General features: G+C 57.8%; 1 protein-coding gene across 9 annotated transcripts in view; it reads left to right on the top strand.

Annotated features, from left to right (window-relative positions):
• Positions 1–17458, top strand: part of MYO9B (myosin IXB) — an 84260-nt gene that overhangs the window by 61257 nt on the left and 5545 nt on the right. For 6 of the 9 annotated variants that reach the window (XM_032867573.1, XM_032867576.1, XM_032867577.1 and 3 more), the window contains 18 exons: positions 886–999; positions 2810–2849; positions 3938–4060; positions 4923–5003; positions 6424–6534; positions 7726–7848; positions 8958–9107; positions 9187–9353; positions 9708–10622; positions 11353–11425; positions 11595–11719; positions 13498–13631; positions 13849–14039; positions 15274–15372; positions 15485–15658; positions 15757–15798; positions 15975–16086; positions 16904–16977. In XM_032867573.1, the coding sequence (XP_032723464.1) occupies positions 886–999; positions 2810–2849; positions 3938–4060; positions 4923–5003; positions 6424–6534; positions 7726–7848; positions 8958–9107; positions 9187–9353; positions 9708–10622; positions 11353–11425; positions 11595–11719; positions 13498–13631; positions 13849–14039; positions 15274–15372; positions 15485–15658; positions 15757–15798; positions 15975–16086; positions 16904–16977 (2848 nt within the window). The remainder of the gene's footprint in view (positions 1–885; positions 1000–2809; positions 2850–3937; positions 4061–4922; positions 5004–6423; positions 6535–7725; positions 7849–8957; positions 9108–9186; positions 9354–9707; positions 10623–11352; positions 11426–11594; positions 11720–13497; positions 13632–13848; positions 14040–15273; positions 15373–15484; positions 15659–15756; positions 15799–15974; positions 16087–16903; positions 16978–17458) is intronic. The other 3 variants (XM_032867579.1, XM_032867580.1, XM_032867575.1) reach the window with 2 other exon arrangements.

Genomic DNA, 17458 nt, shown 5'->3' on the forward strand with positions numbered 1-17458 from the left:
ACTCACTTTGTAGTCACTGCTGCCTCGTTTCCAGACATTTGTCATCTAGATGTCCTTCGTGAATAGTCCCTTCCAGAGCATCTGATTTTCGTCTCTGATACATTCTCGTTCTCACGCACTGGTGCCAGAGTTTGGGCCTAGGACGTGTGCTCAGCCCTGAACCTGCAGTGATCAAACAAAGGGAGGTGAAGGAGATTGAATTCTTTGGGGCAAAGCGCTCCTGCCACTAGGGTTTCCTACCCTCGGCGCTGGGCCACGTCATCCTCTGTGGTGGGACCGTCCCTGGCCCTGTGGGGGCCGAGCAGCATCCGAGCCGCAACCATCCAGATGCCAGCGGCACCCCGCACCCAGTCACTGACAACCACAAATGTCTCCAGACATCACGTGGAGAGTAGCATCGCCCCAGGTGGAGGGCCACGGTGTGAGCTCCCGTCCATTCCTCCTGAGGCATTTCTGGAAGCCAATAAGGAGGTTGACATATGGCCCTAGAACCAACCAGAAAAACGGATGAGCTATGTCCCACAGGCCCCCTCTGGTCTCCTCTTTTCAGTAGCCCATGGTGCTTGTTACACATTCCAGAAGGCTGTTCTAGAGGAGGCTTTTTCAGTGATCTGAGATGCCATGTTGCAAAACCCATTCTGCCTGAAGCAGGCCTGGCCCTCCCAGAGCAGGGGTATCCTCCGTGGGGTGGTCGGCCACTCTTGACTGAACCCCCTTCTCAGTGCCGGTGGGAGAGACAGCAGCATGCAGACTCCCCAGCTGCATGTTTGGGCTCCAGTGGCCTGGGGATGGTCCCGACCGTGCCGGGGACCCCAAGGTGGCGGGCCTGCTGCTCTAACTCGGTCTTCTCCCTGTCACCGCACCCCGCCCCCACCCCACCCTCAGCGATTTGCATGACCAAATCATCAAGACCATCAAAGGATTGCCCTGGCAGGGTGAGGACCCCCGTAGGCTTCTCCAGTCCCTCAGTCGGCTCCAGAAACCCCGCGCCTTCATCCTGTGAGTCCCCCCAAGGCTGCGGTGCCTCCCTGCCACCCGCCCCCCCCCCGGCAACAAGTGCAACGACCGCCTTCCCCTCGCTTCCAGGACCCTGGCCCACGGGCTTCCTGTCCTGCTGAACTGGCCACTGCAAACATGCTGTCTCGTGGTTCCATTCTTACGCCAGCCTGTGCTGAATGGCCCTCGTAACACTCCTGCCCCAGCATCTGCCCCGTGGCCCAGATCCCGGCCAGCTCCCCAGTGCCCCGCACAGCTTCGCAGGAACGCTCCTCCCACAAAGCATCTCTTTTTCTGCCCCCAAACGTGCAGAGCAAGGCTTGCTTTCCCTGGCCCCTGGCCACTGTGAGCTTAGAGAGAAGCTGTCGGAGGGAGGGCGTCCAAGTTCATGCACATCCCCAGCAGTTCGAATGTGGCAGGGAGGGCCCAGAAGCCGCATAGCGGGTTTGGACCTGGCCTCTCGCTCGCTTGCTCGCTCACTCGCCATGTGGCCTAAGTGCTCTGAGCTTTCCGCCTCTGTCTGCAAAGCGAGGGTGACGACTGGCACAGCACCAGGCAGCTACAGCCTCGGTCGATGGGGCACCTGGAGCCCCTCAGGGCTTGTGCCCACAAAACAGCTGGTTTTCAAATTAATTTTTATTGAGCCTTATTCTACCTCACGTGGGTTGAGATGCAACGTGACACACATAGAGCCTCACAGCCAAGCATCTTGCTCATCTGCGGGGCACCATTTCCTCAGCTGTTTTGTTTAAGATTTTATTTTAAGAGAAGACATGGGAGGGGTAGAGTGAGAGAATCCAAGCAGACTCCCCGCTGAGTGCAGAGCACAACACGGAGCCTGCTTTCACAACCCGTGAGATCATGACCTGAGCCGAAACCAAGGGTTGGTCGTTTAACCAACCGAGCCACCCAGACACCCCTCCTCAGCTGGCTTTAAAAATGAGCCAAGCTGCAAGTTTATTTTGTTTTTAAGATTTTTATTTATTTATTTGACAGGGAGCACAAGCAGGGGGAGCAGGAGGGAGAGGGAGAAGCAGGCTCCCTGCTCAGCAGGGAGCCCAGTGCAGGGGTCGATCCCCAGACCCTGGGATCATGACCTGAGCCGAAGGCAGACGCTTAACCAATTGAGCCACCCAGGTGCTCCCAAGCTGCAAGCTTAAAAAAATTTTCTCTTTGTCTACAAGATTCCATAGTGTCTGAGAATGAGGGCCGTACCCTGCTCCCTTGCCCAAAAGATTGGCTTTGTCTTTTCCTTTGCACCAGAGTGAGTCCAAAATGTACTCCTGCCCGAGCCCCATTTCAGTTCTTTGCTGGGCACGTTCCCCCCCACGGCCTGCCAGGGGTTCCTGAAGCGGCTCCGTGGGCCTATTTGGCATTTCCCAACGCGTAAAGAATAGAGCCAGGACACCTGCTGGGCTCCGGAATGCTCAATCCATCCAAGCTCCATGAGGGACAGTCCACTGTCATTTTTTGACACCTGTCAGCTCCCCCCATGGCTGGCCCCACACAGACGCACATTCTGCCCCGCTGATGACCAGCCGCCCCGAGCAAGAGGCTCCTGCCCCCCAGGGGGAGGCGCAGCTGCTGGCCCGGTGAAACTCATGCGCAGCCTCAGAAGCTCCCCATGTGCACCCAGTGGGCCCGCTGGGGCCTTGGACAGGAGGCACGGCGGCCTCGTTGCACTTGTGTGCCCCGACTTTCTGCTTTGTCTGCTCTCTCTCCGTCTAACCCGCGAGGCGCTGCTTGCTAAACTAACCCAGTTCCAGACACCATGTTCCTTCTGTTCACAAAACCATTTTTAATATTTTGACAGGAAAAGTAAAGGTATCAAACAAAAGCAGCTCATTCCAAAGGTAAACATTCGCGACACCGCCCGAGGCCACCTTGCTTTGCCTGAGAGCGCCTGGCTCAACTGGCTTTCTGGAAAAATAGAGGGCCGGGTCGGGGGAGGGAGGCACTTTTAACATCTCCACCTTTTCAGTTCCTTCCTCTTCCTGCTGTTGCCCCCTGCCCCCCTCCAAAAATAATTTCTCCGATCGAAATTATTTGGAGCAGTCTTGGGGTTTCCCCGAAGCAGGGCGTGTGTCGGGGATATTTGTACAAACATGTTGATGGGAGCTCCCAGGAGGAACCTGAGAAGAGTTGGGGACACAGGCTGGGATGGGGGGGGGGGGAGACTGAGCAAGGAGGTGGGCTCGGCCTGATCGCAGGGAAGCCTAGGGCTGTGATCAGCACCAAAGAGCTTTCCCCACCCAGAGGCAATGGGACCCTTCTGTCCTCGCCATGCTTGGGGGGTGTTTAGCTACCATCCACCTCCAGAGGGCAGAACAGGATGCAGCACCTCCCAGGCGTTCCTGGGAAGTCCCACCAGGAAGCGGGCATCCGCGCATGGCCAGTAGCCGAGACCCCTGCAGCTGGCCTGGGGTAATGTGCTCCCAGCCTCTGTTGAGTCTCCGCGTACAGCGTGCAGACAGATTATGAAATGTACTAAAGGGAGAAAAACCTCCAGTCTGGCCAACAGACGGGATGGTGCTAGTTCCTCTTGTGAGCTGATTCTAAGTGTGGGCACACGTTGGGGGACCCGCCAGGGAAGCTCATGCTGAAGTGCCAGGCCCTTGGCACCCCTGGAGAGGTCATCTCCAGGAGGAAGGTGACATTCTGGAGCTCTTGGCTTGTGGCCACTCGAGCCGCAAAAGAGGCCATAATCAGTTCTCCCGGAGCAGGTGCCATGTGCGAGACACAGCACAGGCTCAGCCCCAGGGCCGCCCAGGCCTCCTGCCAAGCCCACCAACCCCTGCCCTCCAGCAGCACTGTCCCGAGACTGATCCTAAGGGCTGCCGCCCCCAGGAGCACAGTCCTGGCTCCCGGGCCTCTATGATGCCTCCCGGGTGCCCCGTGGGCCCCCAAGGAGGGCAGGCCAGACCCCATGTGTCTGTCATAGAACCTGCTGGACTCCAAGTCCCTGAAGCTCATCATCAGCATGACCCTTCACGATCGCACCACCAAGTCCCTGCTGCACCTACACAAGAAAAAGAAGCCACCTAGCATCAGCGCCCAGTTCCAGGTCAGCAGCCTGCAGAGGCGGGGGCGGGGGGCCAAACTCAGCCTGATGCTCTCACGACCTGGCCACAACACACCCAACAAATGGTTCTCGGGCTTCCTGCCCTTGGCGCTATTTGACATCTGGGGCTGGATCGTTCTCTGTGGTGGGGGCCATCCTGTGCGTTATAGGACATACAGTAGCGTCCTGTGGTTGTGACAACCAAAAATGTCTCCAGGTGTTGCCACGTGCTCTGGGGGATGGGGCAGAATCACCCCTGTTGGGAACCATTGAGTTAAAATAACAGGTTAGCCCAGTAAGGTGACCACTGAACTATGTTGTTAGGTCAGTTTCCCTTTTTTTCCCTGGCTGCCAGGAAGCTCAGAGGCATTTTTTTTTTTTAGGCGGCCCAAGGGTGGCTGCTGACCCTTACTTACCATCACCTTTTTTGTTCCTTTCCCCTTTTCCTCAATCTGAGTCTGTAGTGCCCACCTTGACTTTTTTTGGTAATCCCCTTACCTGGGAGCTCCTGCAAATCCTTTTTGTAAACAGCAGGCCAAAGACCAAAGTCATGGCAGCCATGCTTCTTTTTGAGGCTGACCTTGGCATTTTACATCCCCATAAGGAGTTTATCTGGCCCCACCCACCCCTCCTAATTTCCCACTGAGACAAAGAGCTGGGAGACCATGAGAAGACGACATCTGTCTGCTCTGGGGACCCTCTAGCTCTCGGGCTCCCAGAAGTAGTGCAGCCTTCAGTCGGAATGTGCAGCTACAGCCTCCCATGTCCTGTGTCAGTGCTTATGCCAGCAAGTGACCTGGGTCCCCTCCTGCTGAACGGCTTGCCTCTGGGGGTCCCAGCTGAAGACTTCTCCTTCTTTCCCCAGACGTCCCTTAACAAGCTCCTGGAGGCACTGGGGAAGGCTGAGCCTTTCTTTATCCGCTGCATCCGCTCTAATGCCGAGAAGGTGAGTAGTTCCCATGTCTTAGGGAGGTGAAGGCCAAGGTCTGGTGGCTCAGCAGGGCGTCCTCCTGTGTTGCTGTGGCCTCTTGGAGGGCCGGGAAAAGTCTCAAGGAACTAAGCATTCACATTCAAGGTTCTGGGAGCTTTAAATGGCCAGCTTGAGGTGGAGGGGCCTTCTCAGGAAGCAGTGGCCCACCAGGAGCAGGAACATCATCTGGAACGTGGAGGAGCCCGAGGAGGGACAGGTCACACATGCCTTCAGTACATCCCCAAATCAGCCAGTGCAGAAAACGCGCCAGAAGGGAGGGGCTGAGGTCATCTGGCAGAAGCGTGGAGCTGCTGTTCATTTGATCTGAAAGTTTCTAGAAAAATTCATGGAGTACCAGTGGGGGCCCCAGTGCTGGCTCAGCGCTTGCTGCCTGGTTTCCTTCGCCCCATGGATCCACTGGCCATTCTGTCCCATTGGGGACCTTGCTGGGGGCCATTCAGGATCTGGGCCTACCCCCTTTGCCTCTACTCTTCCCATTTCCTTGGCTTTCCCCTGCTCCTGGGTTGCTCTGCTGACATCCAGAACCCAGCTTCCCCCTAACAGGTTCTGTGGCTTCTATCCTCCTGGGCAAGGACCCAGAATCCTCCTCTGGGCCTTCACCTGGCTATTCCCTGCCCATTCCTTCCTCAGGGCGAAGCCCAGGGTCTCCTTACCTGTTGGACCCCTTCCAGGGGGCCCTGGCAGTATCTGCCCCATTCACATATGTTCCTGGCTCCCACCTCCAGACCTTACTTCCTCTTGGCTTTTGGCCCTAGTGGGCCTAGTATTTACACCCCCCACCCCCGGGCCTGGCACAGAGTATGAGCTCAGTACCGGTTTTGATTGGAGACCTTAAAAACTAACTCTTCGTTGGGGTGACTGGGTGGCTCAGTGGGTTAAAGTCTCTGCCTTCGGCTCAGGTCATGATCCGGGGGTCCTGGGATCAAGCCCCACGTCTGGCTCTCTGCTCAGCTGGGAGCCTGCTTCCCCCCCTCTCTGCCTGCCTCTCTGCCTGTCTCTCTGCCTGTTTGTGATTTCTGTCTCAGATAAATAAATAAAATCTTAAAAAAAAAAAAAAACAAAACTCTTTGCAGAACATGACCCTAAAGTAAGCAGTAAGAAATGGCACAGGTCTCCCCGACACCAGGGACTAGAGCAGATCAGATCCCAGATTTTCCAGAAGAGATGAATACTGCTGAGCAGGCCCACCTCTTTATTCCAAAAAGATCGTCTGGAGCAAGGAAAGATGGATCCCTGGGTGGCGACAGCTGCCATGCTGGGGACAGTCCTGCCCAGCCTGGGCCCTGCCTATGCTCTCCAATCGCTCCTATGTCCGGAATCCTACAGGACCTTGTCCCATAGCTCTCCATCCCTGACCGTTCATACCCCGTTTCAGAAAGAGCTGTGTTTCGACGACGAGCTGGTGCTCCAGCAGCTGCGCTATACGGGCATGCTGGAGACGGTGCGGATCCGGAGGTCAGGCTACAGCGCCAAGTACACGTTCCAGGTGGGTGACACGTGCACGGCTGTCATGATGTGGCAGGGAGTTGCTGGACGCCAGGCACTTCTCCACCCCAGCAGATTATTCTCTGTCATGGGCCGGGGCGGGGGGGCAGATGTCCTCAGAAGAGGTGGCTGGGCACAGGCCCAGCCTGGAAGGATACAGACGTGTCAAGCCAAGCTGGCAAGAGGGAGTTGCATGAGCAGATCCCTGCACAGATCTGCCCTCTGTTGAGCATCTCCTGTGATGGACACTTTTATACCCATCTCTTCTATTCCTCCAACCAGCAGCAAGAAGTCCTGTCTCCCCGGAGTTGTTAGAAACGCAGAGGATCATTAGTGACCTCAAATTAGGCAAGACCAAACTGGCGGCTGCTAGAGCAGTTTCTTGACTTTAGCCCTGTTGACCCTGGGGCAGCCTGGTCATTCTTTCTCAGGGGGCCGCCTTGGGCATGATGGGACATTGAGTGCATCCCTGGTCTCCACCCGCTCGATGCCAGGAGCACCCAGCCCTCCCACATCAGAGCCCTGAATGTCTCTGGACATCGCCACACATCACCAGTGGGAAGCAAGCCTGGGCTCAGAACCCCTGGCTCATGCCATGAGCTGGCGTCCCCAGTGTGAGCCCTGGAGTCAGCCCCAGGCCTGAACCCAGAGGTGATGGCACCTGGTCCCCAATTCAGCTGTACCTGTATGGCCTCGGGGACATGGCTTCATCATGGCATGCCTCCCTTTTTCTCATCCATGGACTGGAAATAGCATCTCTCTGACCCTGTATAAATAGGAAAAGCCAAAGCCCAGAAATGGGAGGAAGCACCAGTGTATTTTACAAATGCTTTGTTCTTAAAAATTTGACCTGTTTACTTAAAAGCTGTGTATCTCTGCTCGGATTCAGCTCTGTAATGAGCCATAGGCCACAAGCCCCCCGCCAAAGGCAGCCCTGTTTCCTGGCCACCCCTGACCAGTGCCAGCACTGGCGAGCCCTTAAGAGCCACTCACCAAGTGACTGAAAGACCCAGTGCTCTGTGTGTCATGGTCTTTCTGAAGCTTTAAGCTGTCTCAGAGTCTGAGATTCTGGCTTTGTTAGTACCATTCTGGCGTTGGAAACTTGGCTCGACCAGGGCCTCGCCGGAGCGCCATAACCTTGCCACTGGCGGAAACCCTCAACAGATACTCTCTTTTGGCCAAACTCACGCAGGATTTCACAGAACAGTTCCAGGTGCTGTTGCCCAAGAACGCCCCGCCCTGCAGGGAGGTCATCTCCGCCCTGCTGGAAAAGATGGATGTGGACAAGAGGAACTACCAGATCGGGAAGACCAAGGTCAGGGCTCCCACCCCTTCGGGGGGCTGCAAACCCGTACCCCACCTCCTGCCACACACGGGGTCCTCCCATGGCCCGAGGTCCCAGGCCACATGCCGAGACAAGGGGCTTTTCTTGGGGCCCAGCACATTTTTTTTTCCTAGAAGGTGAAGGGGTACATCTGAGGGGCAGGGCTCGGGCTTCACTCCCATCTCCCGCTCCCTCGCACATGGCCCAGGGTTCCTATAGGGTGTCCGGGAGCCAGTTGCTAGTGTTCAGGGTCAGGCAGAAGGCTTCCTTCCCTGGTGTTCCTTTCAGACACCGCCTACCAACTCCACGTACGTGATGGTTGCTTCTTACTGTTGGAGCGCCCGCCACTGTCCTTGTCCAACAAGGGCTAAGGGCAGCCCCTGTTAGGGCTTCACCTGATGTGCAAAGTCCCTTCACCGTTCTCCAACCAGCTCATCCTCGAGTTACCACGTGACCCAGCAATTCCGTTCCTGGGGATGGACCCAAAAGAACTGAAAACAAGTGTTTAAACAGATGCTTATACACACGTGTCGTGCATGTCCGTAGCAGCACTCGTCCCAATAGCCAGAAATTAGAAATGGCCCACATGGTCTATCAGCTGATGAATAGGTCCCCAAACTGTGGGCCATTCATATGATGAAATACTGTGGGGTCTTGCTCCACTCAAGGACACAGATGAACCTTGAGAACAATGAGGGAGAGAAGCCAGACACAAAAGCCCCCCTAGTGTGCAAACCCGTGTACCCAAGATGCCCAAGACAGGCAGATCACGGTTATCAGGGGCTGGGGCACAGAGGGCAGGAGAGTGACAGCTCCTGGAGATGGGGACTTCTCTTTGGGGTGATGGAAATGTCCCAGAGCCCGACGGTAGTGACGTTTACTCAGTGTTGTGGACGGACCAAAGGCCACTGACGTGCTCGTATTGACGATGGTTCACTTCATGTTAGGGGAATTCTCTTGACAGGTGAAAAAACTCCCCTCGGTCAGGTCCGTTGGCACCCCAGCTTGGTCTCACATACTTACGGGGCCTGGAGCTTCCGGGGGCTGTGCTGACCTCCCTCCCCCCCCCCCACCCCCACCCCCATGCCCATGCCCACCAGGTTTTCCTGAAGGAGACGGAGCGCCAGGCCCTGCAGGAGACGCTGCACCGGGAGGTGGTGCGGAAGATCCTGCTCCTGCAGAGCTGGTTCCGGGGGGTTCTAGAACGCCGGCACTTCCTGCAGATGAAACAGGCGGCCGTCACTATCCAGGTACCCCGGGGGCCCTCTAGGGGCCAGGGATGGGGGCAGTCACACGGGCCCCGTCCCTGATCGCTCGCCCCACCCCCAGGCCTGCTGGCGCTCCTACCGTGTCCGCCGGGCCCTGGAGAGGACGCAGGCCGCCATATACCTCCAGGCCGCATGGAGGGGCTACCGGCAACGGGTGGCCTACCGGCGCCGTAGACAGAGCATCATCCGCCTCCAGAGCCTCTGCCGGGGTCACCTGCAGCGCAAGAGGTGAGCAGAGCAAGGCCCTGCCTCCCATCCCTCCCCCTACGCCCCCATTCCCCCTGAGCCCCGGACGAGCGGACAGCCCGCTCGCCCAGGAGCTGCCTGAGAGGGTTTCTTAACAGATCCCTCCCACAACAGGGAGACCCCGGGGGGCCACCTCCTGGATCTCCCTTTCCTAGCTGAGGCATTTCCGCCTTTCCAGAAGCATCTCTTGAGGGCCATGGTTACCCCATGTGGCAGGGACAGACCCTGGCCGCCAGCCCGTGGGTAGCACAGGGGTCCCTGAAGCCCTGGGTGGATTCGGAAGGTGGTGTGCACATTTGTTCCTGAACCCGCCCCCCTTTGCTCTTCTCACACCAGCTTCAGCCAAATGGTGGCAGAAAAGCAGAGGGCTGGAGAGGACAGGGCAGCCCAGCAAGCCTTGAGGCCAGAAACGGCAGAGCGCGGGCCCAGCCAGGCAGCCCAGCAGGAGCAGGTGCCCAGGCAGGACCCGGAACCATCGGAGGACAGGGAGCATTCAGCGTCGGAACCCGAAGCGTGGCCAAGCGAGGAGCCCCTGGCAGAGAGCTCCCAACCAGAGATGGAGGTCCCCAGCCCGGAGAAGGCTCTCCCACCCCAGAAAAATACAGCTGACAGTCACGAGAAAGTGCCCAGCAGCCGGGAAAAGCGTGAGTCACGGCGGCAGAGGGGCCTGGAACACGTGAAGCTCCAAAACAAACACATACAGTCCTGTAAGGAAGAGCTCGCCCTCAGAGAACCTTCTGGAAGGACTGTGCTGGAGCAAGAGAAGAGCCTTCCAGAAGACAGGAAGGAGAACAGAGAAGATGAAACACCTTCAGACTTGGGGACAGAGACAGAGAATGCTTCTAAGAAGCAGCCTGAGGAGCCACCGCAGGCCACGCCGACCAGCGAGCTCTCTGGAGAAACCCCAAAGATGCTGCAGGGCGAGCACCCAGCACCTGGCCCCGTGGCACGGCCAACCAGCCTAGCCCTGGACAGTAGGGTCAGCATGCCCGCCCCCGGTACCACCCCCGAGACACCCAAGGACAAGAGGAAGCCTGGAGGCGACCTGAGGGCACAGGACAGGTCTGAGAGCCCTGGAGGCTCTACCCAAATCCAGCGGTACCGGGACCCCGACTCTGAGCGGCTGGCCAGTGCCGTGGAGCTCTGGCGGGGCAGGAAGCTGCCGCCCACCTGTCCGAGCGCCATGCTGAGCCAGTCCCTTGACCTCAGCGAGCGGCACCGGGCCGTGGGGGCCGCCCTCACACCCACAGAGTAAGCCCCGGGCCCTCCCCTGTCTGAACACTGTGGGCGCCAGGCTGGGTTGGGCGGGCAGGGTGGGGGCACGCACAGAGGCCTGGCAGCAGGACCGGGGCAGTACCACATATCCCAAAAACATGTGAGCATCTCTGTGCCTGCCGGAGAGCCAACACCAGTTGGGTGGGAGGCCCGAGGAAGGAGGAGGAAGGGGCAGGGGAACGTAAAGAGTTGTCATCTGCCGGGAACCACAGAGCCTAGGGCCAGCTGGGACCCTGAGTGCTCTCCCTGACCCCCACCCGTGCCCCATCACGAGCTGTGTTCACACACAAATCCCCGGTTCTCTTGGGATGACATCCCACTCCCGGGTCTGCCTGGGTCTCCGTGTCCTCGGTAGGGGTGATCACCCAGGAATTGAAGGGGCTCAGCTCTTGACCCACTGTGCCTTACCCTTAGTTAGCTATGTGCCGGTGACCCCGAGTCCCCAGCCCCTCCTGTCTGGCCAGAGGAAAGAAGAGTTGGAAGAAGATGCAGGCCTTCTGCTAGGCTGGGCTTTCTCGGCCCAGCACACTGACACCTGTGGCCGGCTCGTTCTCTGGGGTGGTCTGCCCCGTGCCCCTCGGAGCATGGAGCCGCACCCTGCTGTCCCCCACCAGATGCCCAAGCCCCTCCCAGCCCAGTCAGGACAACCAAAAACGTCTCCTAACTTGCACTAATAAATAAAAGCCATGTTTCTGTGATCTCGCAGGGAGAGACGCATTTCCTTGTCCACGAGCGATGTCTCCAAGCTCCTTCCATCCCCATCCCAGACCAAGATGCAGGTAAAGCTTCAGGCTGCGGCTCCCGCCCTGGCTGCCCCGGCTCTGCCTGAAACGCAGCTTAAAAGACAAGGGCAGTTGGTGGCTGGACGGCATGGTGAGCAGAGCGCCCCTGCCTTCCCTCCAGCGAGTCCCGCCTGCCTTTGCTGACCCAGTCCTGTTCCCTTTGCAGCCTTCTATAGAAGCCGTAGACGGGGAGCCCAGCACCAAGAAGCCGGCCATCCAGAAGAAGAAATCGGGCGACGTGTCTGTTGGCACAGATTCCGGGCTGTCCCCAGGCCCCCCAGCCGACTCTAAGTAAGTGTGGGCTTTGGAGGAGGCTCAGGTCACCATCAGAGGATGCACAGGGTCCCTGCCGGCCCCACCTCAGCCCCGTCTCCCGGCAGTCTGGTCCCAAGTGATGGCGATTCTGAAGCCCTCTTGGGCAAATACTCATCCAGTCCCGGATGAGCGGTCGTGACCTCCTCACGTGCCAGTGGGGCCGTGTGCCAGCATCATGGTTCCCACTGCGGCCTAGAGCCAATCTGGGTCACCTCCTCTGAGCCCACAGGTCAGTGGGTTCCATTTGGCTTTTTATGGTATCAGAATCAGCTTCCAGATCCCCCTACCTCCAGGACCCCTCCTGGTCTGTGGATAGAAGAAACTGGGCCCAGGCTCTGCCCCCAGAGAGCCCCTGCAGAAGTGCTCCAGACGGGTCCATCACAGAGCGGAGAGGATGGGCCATGGGATGGGGGAGCTTTGATCCAAATGCAGGGACAGGAGGTCGAGGACGGTCCAGAATGGGCTTGCAGAGCGCCCACCACGGCGGGGACGGACACCCCACCACCGAAACAAAGCCCCTCAAATCAGGGGGCTTCTACCAACTGAAATTCACTTCTCACAGCCCTGGCGGCCAGGAGTCTGCAGTCAGGGTTTTGGCAGGGCCGCCCCCTCGGAAGGCTCTAGGAAAGGGCACCCCTTGCCTCTTCCGGTTCCTGGGGACTCCAGGCAGCCTCGGCCTGTGTCTGCACCCCCCATCTCTACCCGCATCTTCACATGACCTTCCTCTTTCCCCTGTGTTCTTTCTCTGTCATAAGGATGACGACCTCATCTTGAGGTCTTAGTCCGTTTGGGCTGCTGTAACAAAAACCACCAGAGTAAGTGGGTTAAACTCTAGAAAGGTCTTCTCGGGGCTGGAAGTTCACGTTCGAGGCACCAGCAGACATTATGTATTGGGGACCACATCCTGGTTCACGCATGGTATCTTCTCACTAGGGTATCATGTGGCAGGAATGGGAAGGGAGCTCCCCGGGACCCCTTTTGTAAGGGTACCAGTCCCATTATGGGCCTCCCCCCTCATGACCTCATCACCCTAATACCCTCACACTGAGGGTACGACTTCGGCATACAAATCTGGGGGGAGACAGACATTCAGAGCATGACACACAGTAACTTAGTCGCATATGTAAAGACCCTTTTCCCAAATAAAGTCACACTCATGGGTCCTGAGCGTGAGCACACGGACACAGCTTTTGGGGGGCACGCCATTCAGCGCACAATTTGACATCCTTTCTGATTTTCTTTCTTAAAACTCGGGCCCATAAACACACGTAAGGGGGCAGGAGGTAGTTTTATTTCAGGTTGTTTTTTTAATATGAAAACGGGGTCACGCTGTGATGTCTGTTCTGCATTTTGCCTTTTTTTAATACTTAATTTTTTAAAGATTTTATTTATTTGACACGGAGAGAGAGCTCACAAGTAGGCAGAGAGGCAGGCAGAGAGAGCAAGGGGAAAGCAGGCTCCTTGCTGAGCAGAGAGTCCAATGCGGGACTCGATCCCAGGACCCTGAGATCATGACCTGAGCCGAAAGCAGAGGCTTAACCCACTGAGCCACCCAGGTGCCCCTGCATCTTGCCTTTTCACCTGACCCCCTGTCACGTCACACAAATCGATCTCATTTTTAGTAGCATCTCTTTCCGTGGATAACCAAAGCAAAGGGTGACTTTTCTCTTTGTAGCAAGATGACCTTTCCTCCAGCCTTGCTTCCGTTGTCACCTCCCGGAGCTTAAGAGAAACTGCTTAACTTTCTCCTGCAGATCCACTTTTAAAAGACTTTTCTTGCATAAGAATAAGGATAAAAAATCCAGCCTAGAGGGGGTGGAGGAAACGGAGAACACAGCGCCGGGGCACACCGTGCTAGAAGCCACCACCACCAAAAAGAACCTGGAAGGTTGGTCACTGGGAGCCTCAGGGAGAGAGGGCAGAGTCCCTGGGAATGGGTACTGGGCACAGGGTTTCGGGGCTGGTCCCAGATACCAGCCCCCAACTCCAGGGTGCTTTCCGGCTGCAGACCCCAGCTTGCAACTAGGGCAGGGCCCTGGTTCTCTGTGTGGGGGGACCATGTGTCCCCCGGAACCCACCTCCCCAGCTACTCCTTTTCCCTCTAGCCTCCTTCAGCCACCAGCACCGCCACCCAGCAGGCGAGAAGCACGCTAAGGAGCCAGGAGGCAAAGGGAAGAAGAACCGAAACCTCAAGATCGGCAAAATCACGGTGTCGGAGAAGTGGCGAGAATCCGTGTTCCGTAAGATCACCAACGCCAACGAGCTCAAGTACCTGGATGAGTTCCTGCTGAACAAGGTGGGCCATCCAGGGGCAGCTGCGGGGTCGGGGAGCTACACACGGTCAGGCCCGGGCCTCCCCAGAAGGGTGGTCAGCACCCAGCAGTTTGGGCTTCGAAGCCGCCACACCCAAGCCTTTAGTGTGCCAGGCACAGAACGTCCAGAGGCACAGTTCCAATACAGAAAGTTCCAGAAACCAGATACTGTTTCCCAAACTTGACATTAGCTCCTTTACTGCAGAATCCCACCTGGACTCACAAGAGAACGTTTGTCTAACATTTACATTGCTCACCAGGGATATTTACATTTCGTAGGAAAACGCAGTGGGTCTGGGGCGCCTGGCTAGCTCGTTGGTAGAACACGTGACTCTTGATCTCAGGGTCATGAGTTCAAGCCCCACGTTGGGTGTACAGCTTACTTTAAAAAAGAAAAATTAAAGTAAGTGGGTCTGATCACAAGGGCTGCACAGAACTTGTGGAACAGTGTCAATATCCAGAGGGCCTGACTCTTGGACACGCCTGTCCCGAGGGCCTCAGGCAAGGGGCTGTGGCCTGGGCCAACGTCCTCTCCTGCACTTCCTGCCCAGAAAGTTCGGAATCTGCTGTTTGAAAGACACTTTGTGTGTTGTCTCCCCGCATCCTTGGGGGGTGATTGCCCACTTCCTCTCACACTGGAGGAAATGGAAATGCCTAGAGCTAGGTGGTCACTGGACATATCTGTGTTCTCTTCAGTGACCCCCAGGTCTTGCAGCCTCGCGGTGGCTCAGCCCTGCTCTTGAACTTACTTTGTTTAGGATACACTTTAACAAAACGCATTGATTGAGTGCTTAGTGTATATAGAAAAAGTGAATTGGTCACCACGGCACGCATTTGGGGCATGGCTCTGGGTTAAGTCAAGCTTGTGTGTGGTTGGCAGAAGGGTCCCCAGGGACAACTGTGTCCCAGGAGACTGTTGGCTACACCTGCAGACGTTTTTGGTTGTCCTGACTGGGGAATGTCCCTGGCATCTGGTGGGTGGGGGTCGGGGGTGCTGTTCAACACCCCCAGTGTGATCCAGCCCCCACTGTGGGGTGTTTGGTTTAAACCTGAAGGGACTGGAAAGATCAAGCCAGGATTAGCCAGAGGGCCTGGATTTTTTTTTTGCTGGGATCACAGGGGAAGCAGGGAAGGACTCGGGACAGAGCTGAGCGGCAGGCAGTCAGATGCCAAGCCTGTGGTCACTCGGAGTCAGGGCGTCTTTCTCTCCTTCTCCAGATAAACGACCTGCGCTCCCAGAAGACTCCTATCGAGAGCTTGTTCATCGAAGCCACTGAGAAGTTCAGAAGCAACCTCAAAACCATGTACTCCGTCCCCGTATGTGCAGCCCCTGACCCTGGGGAGGGCCCCTGTGGGGACCCCTGTGCCCTCTCCAGAGCGTCCCCCCGCCGTCTGTCGTCCCATGGGGGTCATGCCTGCATCCCCGCAGAACGGGAAGATCCACGTTGGCTACAAGGACCTGATGGAGAACTACCAGATTGTCGTGAACAACCTGGCAGCTGAGCGGGGGGAGAAGGACACCAACCTGGTCCTCAACCTCTTCCAGTCTCTGCTCGACGAGTTCACCCGCGGGCACACCAAGAATGACTTTGAGCCGCCCAAGGTTGGTGGTGCCGCCTCGGGGACAGTGGGGTGGGTGGCAGCTGGAGGCACGGGTGCTCCCAGGGCCCTCACAGACTATGCCTGTGTGCTCCCTCACAGCAGAGCAAAGCTCAGAAGAAGAAGCGGAAGCAGGATCGCGCCGTGAGTATCTGTGCGCGTGCGCGCTTGTGAAGATGCAGGTGTGAGCGTGTTTTCCCGCCCCGCCCTGGGGAACCCTGATCGTGAGCGTGAACCTCGGGCCTGTGGTGCCATAGGCTGTGGCGAGAGTGTGGAGGGGCCCCCCTCGCCACTCAGCGCCCTCCCCTGTGGCCCCCCAGGTCCAGCAGCACAATGGGCACGTGTTTGCCAGCTACCAGGTGAGCATCCCACAGTCATGCGAGCAGTGCCTCTCCTACATCTGGCTCATGGACAAGGCCCTGCTCTGCAGCGGTGAGTGCTCCTGACCCCCCACCGTGTCCCTGATGCTCCACGACACCCTCTTGCCCCCCACCACGTCCCCAGACTCCTCACTGTGCACTGGGGCCTTTACTCAAGCCACGGGATAGATATTTCTGGAACATTGCCCTGGCCATGCCTCACCACTTGGTCCTCCCACTGCCACCCTGGGGTAGATGCTGATTCTCAGCCTGCCGAGCCACCCCGTGCCCCACCGCTGCCTCTGCAGCCTGCCCTCCCTTATGCCTACCTCCGTAGTTTACCCCATGTCCTCCCTCCCAGCTTACGTGCACACTGCTCCTGCAGTCTCCCTAGACCCCCGGGGTCCCTCATGTGGTGACAGGCAATCCAGTCAGCCACAGAGGAACCCCGAGACACAGCCACAGCCCAGCGGGCAGGAGGGTCTGGCCCCAGGCACAGGCAGATCTCCGGCAGTCATGCATTCCTGCCGTGATCAGCTGGGCCTCTCTTCCCACCCAGGGCCTCCTGTCCCTTCAGTCCCTATGTGTCCCCCTATGTGCATCACAACTACTCAGGCAGTTGTCACCGTCCTGAGATAAGGACACTGGCCTCCCCCTCCTCTTTGGTCTCAGCTAGCTTTCTGTCTCAAGCATAACCCCCTAAACCCCTGTTCCTGTCCCACTGGTCAGGCTGAGGCCACTAGCAGTCACCAGCTGTGAACATCTGCCCACATGTTTTCCCTGCCTGGGAACTGGGGCAGAAGTTCCTATGTCTCAAGTTTGGAAGCCAGTCGGTGGGAACCCAGGTCCCCCGAGGCACCATCTGTGACCCACCCCCCATGACCTCCTAGTGTGCAAGATGACCTGCCACAAGAAGTGTGTGCACAAGATTCAGACCTACTGTTCCTACACGTGCAGGAGCAAGGTGAGCGCCACCCGGGGGCAGGAACTTTCCAGACCATCTGGGGGAGGCCATCCCAAGCAATGGGAGGAGAAGGAGTGGTTAGTGCGAGACCAAGGTTGGGTGTCAGGTAGGAGCAGGAAGCTAATAGAAGGGGCTGGTCCAGAGCAGAGCACACCCCGGTTCTGTCAGAGCCCCTTGAGGTCCCCCGAGGAAGGGCTGGGCTTCGTCAGTGTGCATCTCAGACCCCCCGCCCTGCTCCTCTGTCCTCCTGGTGGAAGAAGCCTCCAGCTCTGTGCACAGGGGAGACCGAGTCCCGAGCGCTAGGGCTGCAGTCGGAGCAGGACTGGCTGTCCTGAGGGAGCGGGGGCTGCTCCGCTGGGGAACCCCTGCCCCTCCCCGCCCAGCAGCCAGCAAGCTCACCTCCCCAGCCAGGTGCCCTCAGCAGCCTGCTGGGTGGCGGAGGGACAGGAAGGGAGGGAGCCCACCCAGGAGGCCTGACCCC

This window comes from Lontra canadensis, unplaced genomic scaffold (genome assembly GCF_010015895.1).
Source record: "Lontra canadensis isolate GAN:19392208 unplaced genomic scaffold, GSC_riverotter_1.0 scaffold35, whole genome shotgun sequence".
Classification (NCBI taxonomy): domain Eukaryota; kingdom Metazoa; phylum Chordata; class Mammalia; order Carnivora; family Mustelidae; genus Lontra; species Lontra canadensis.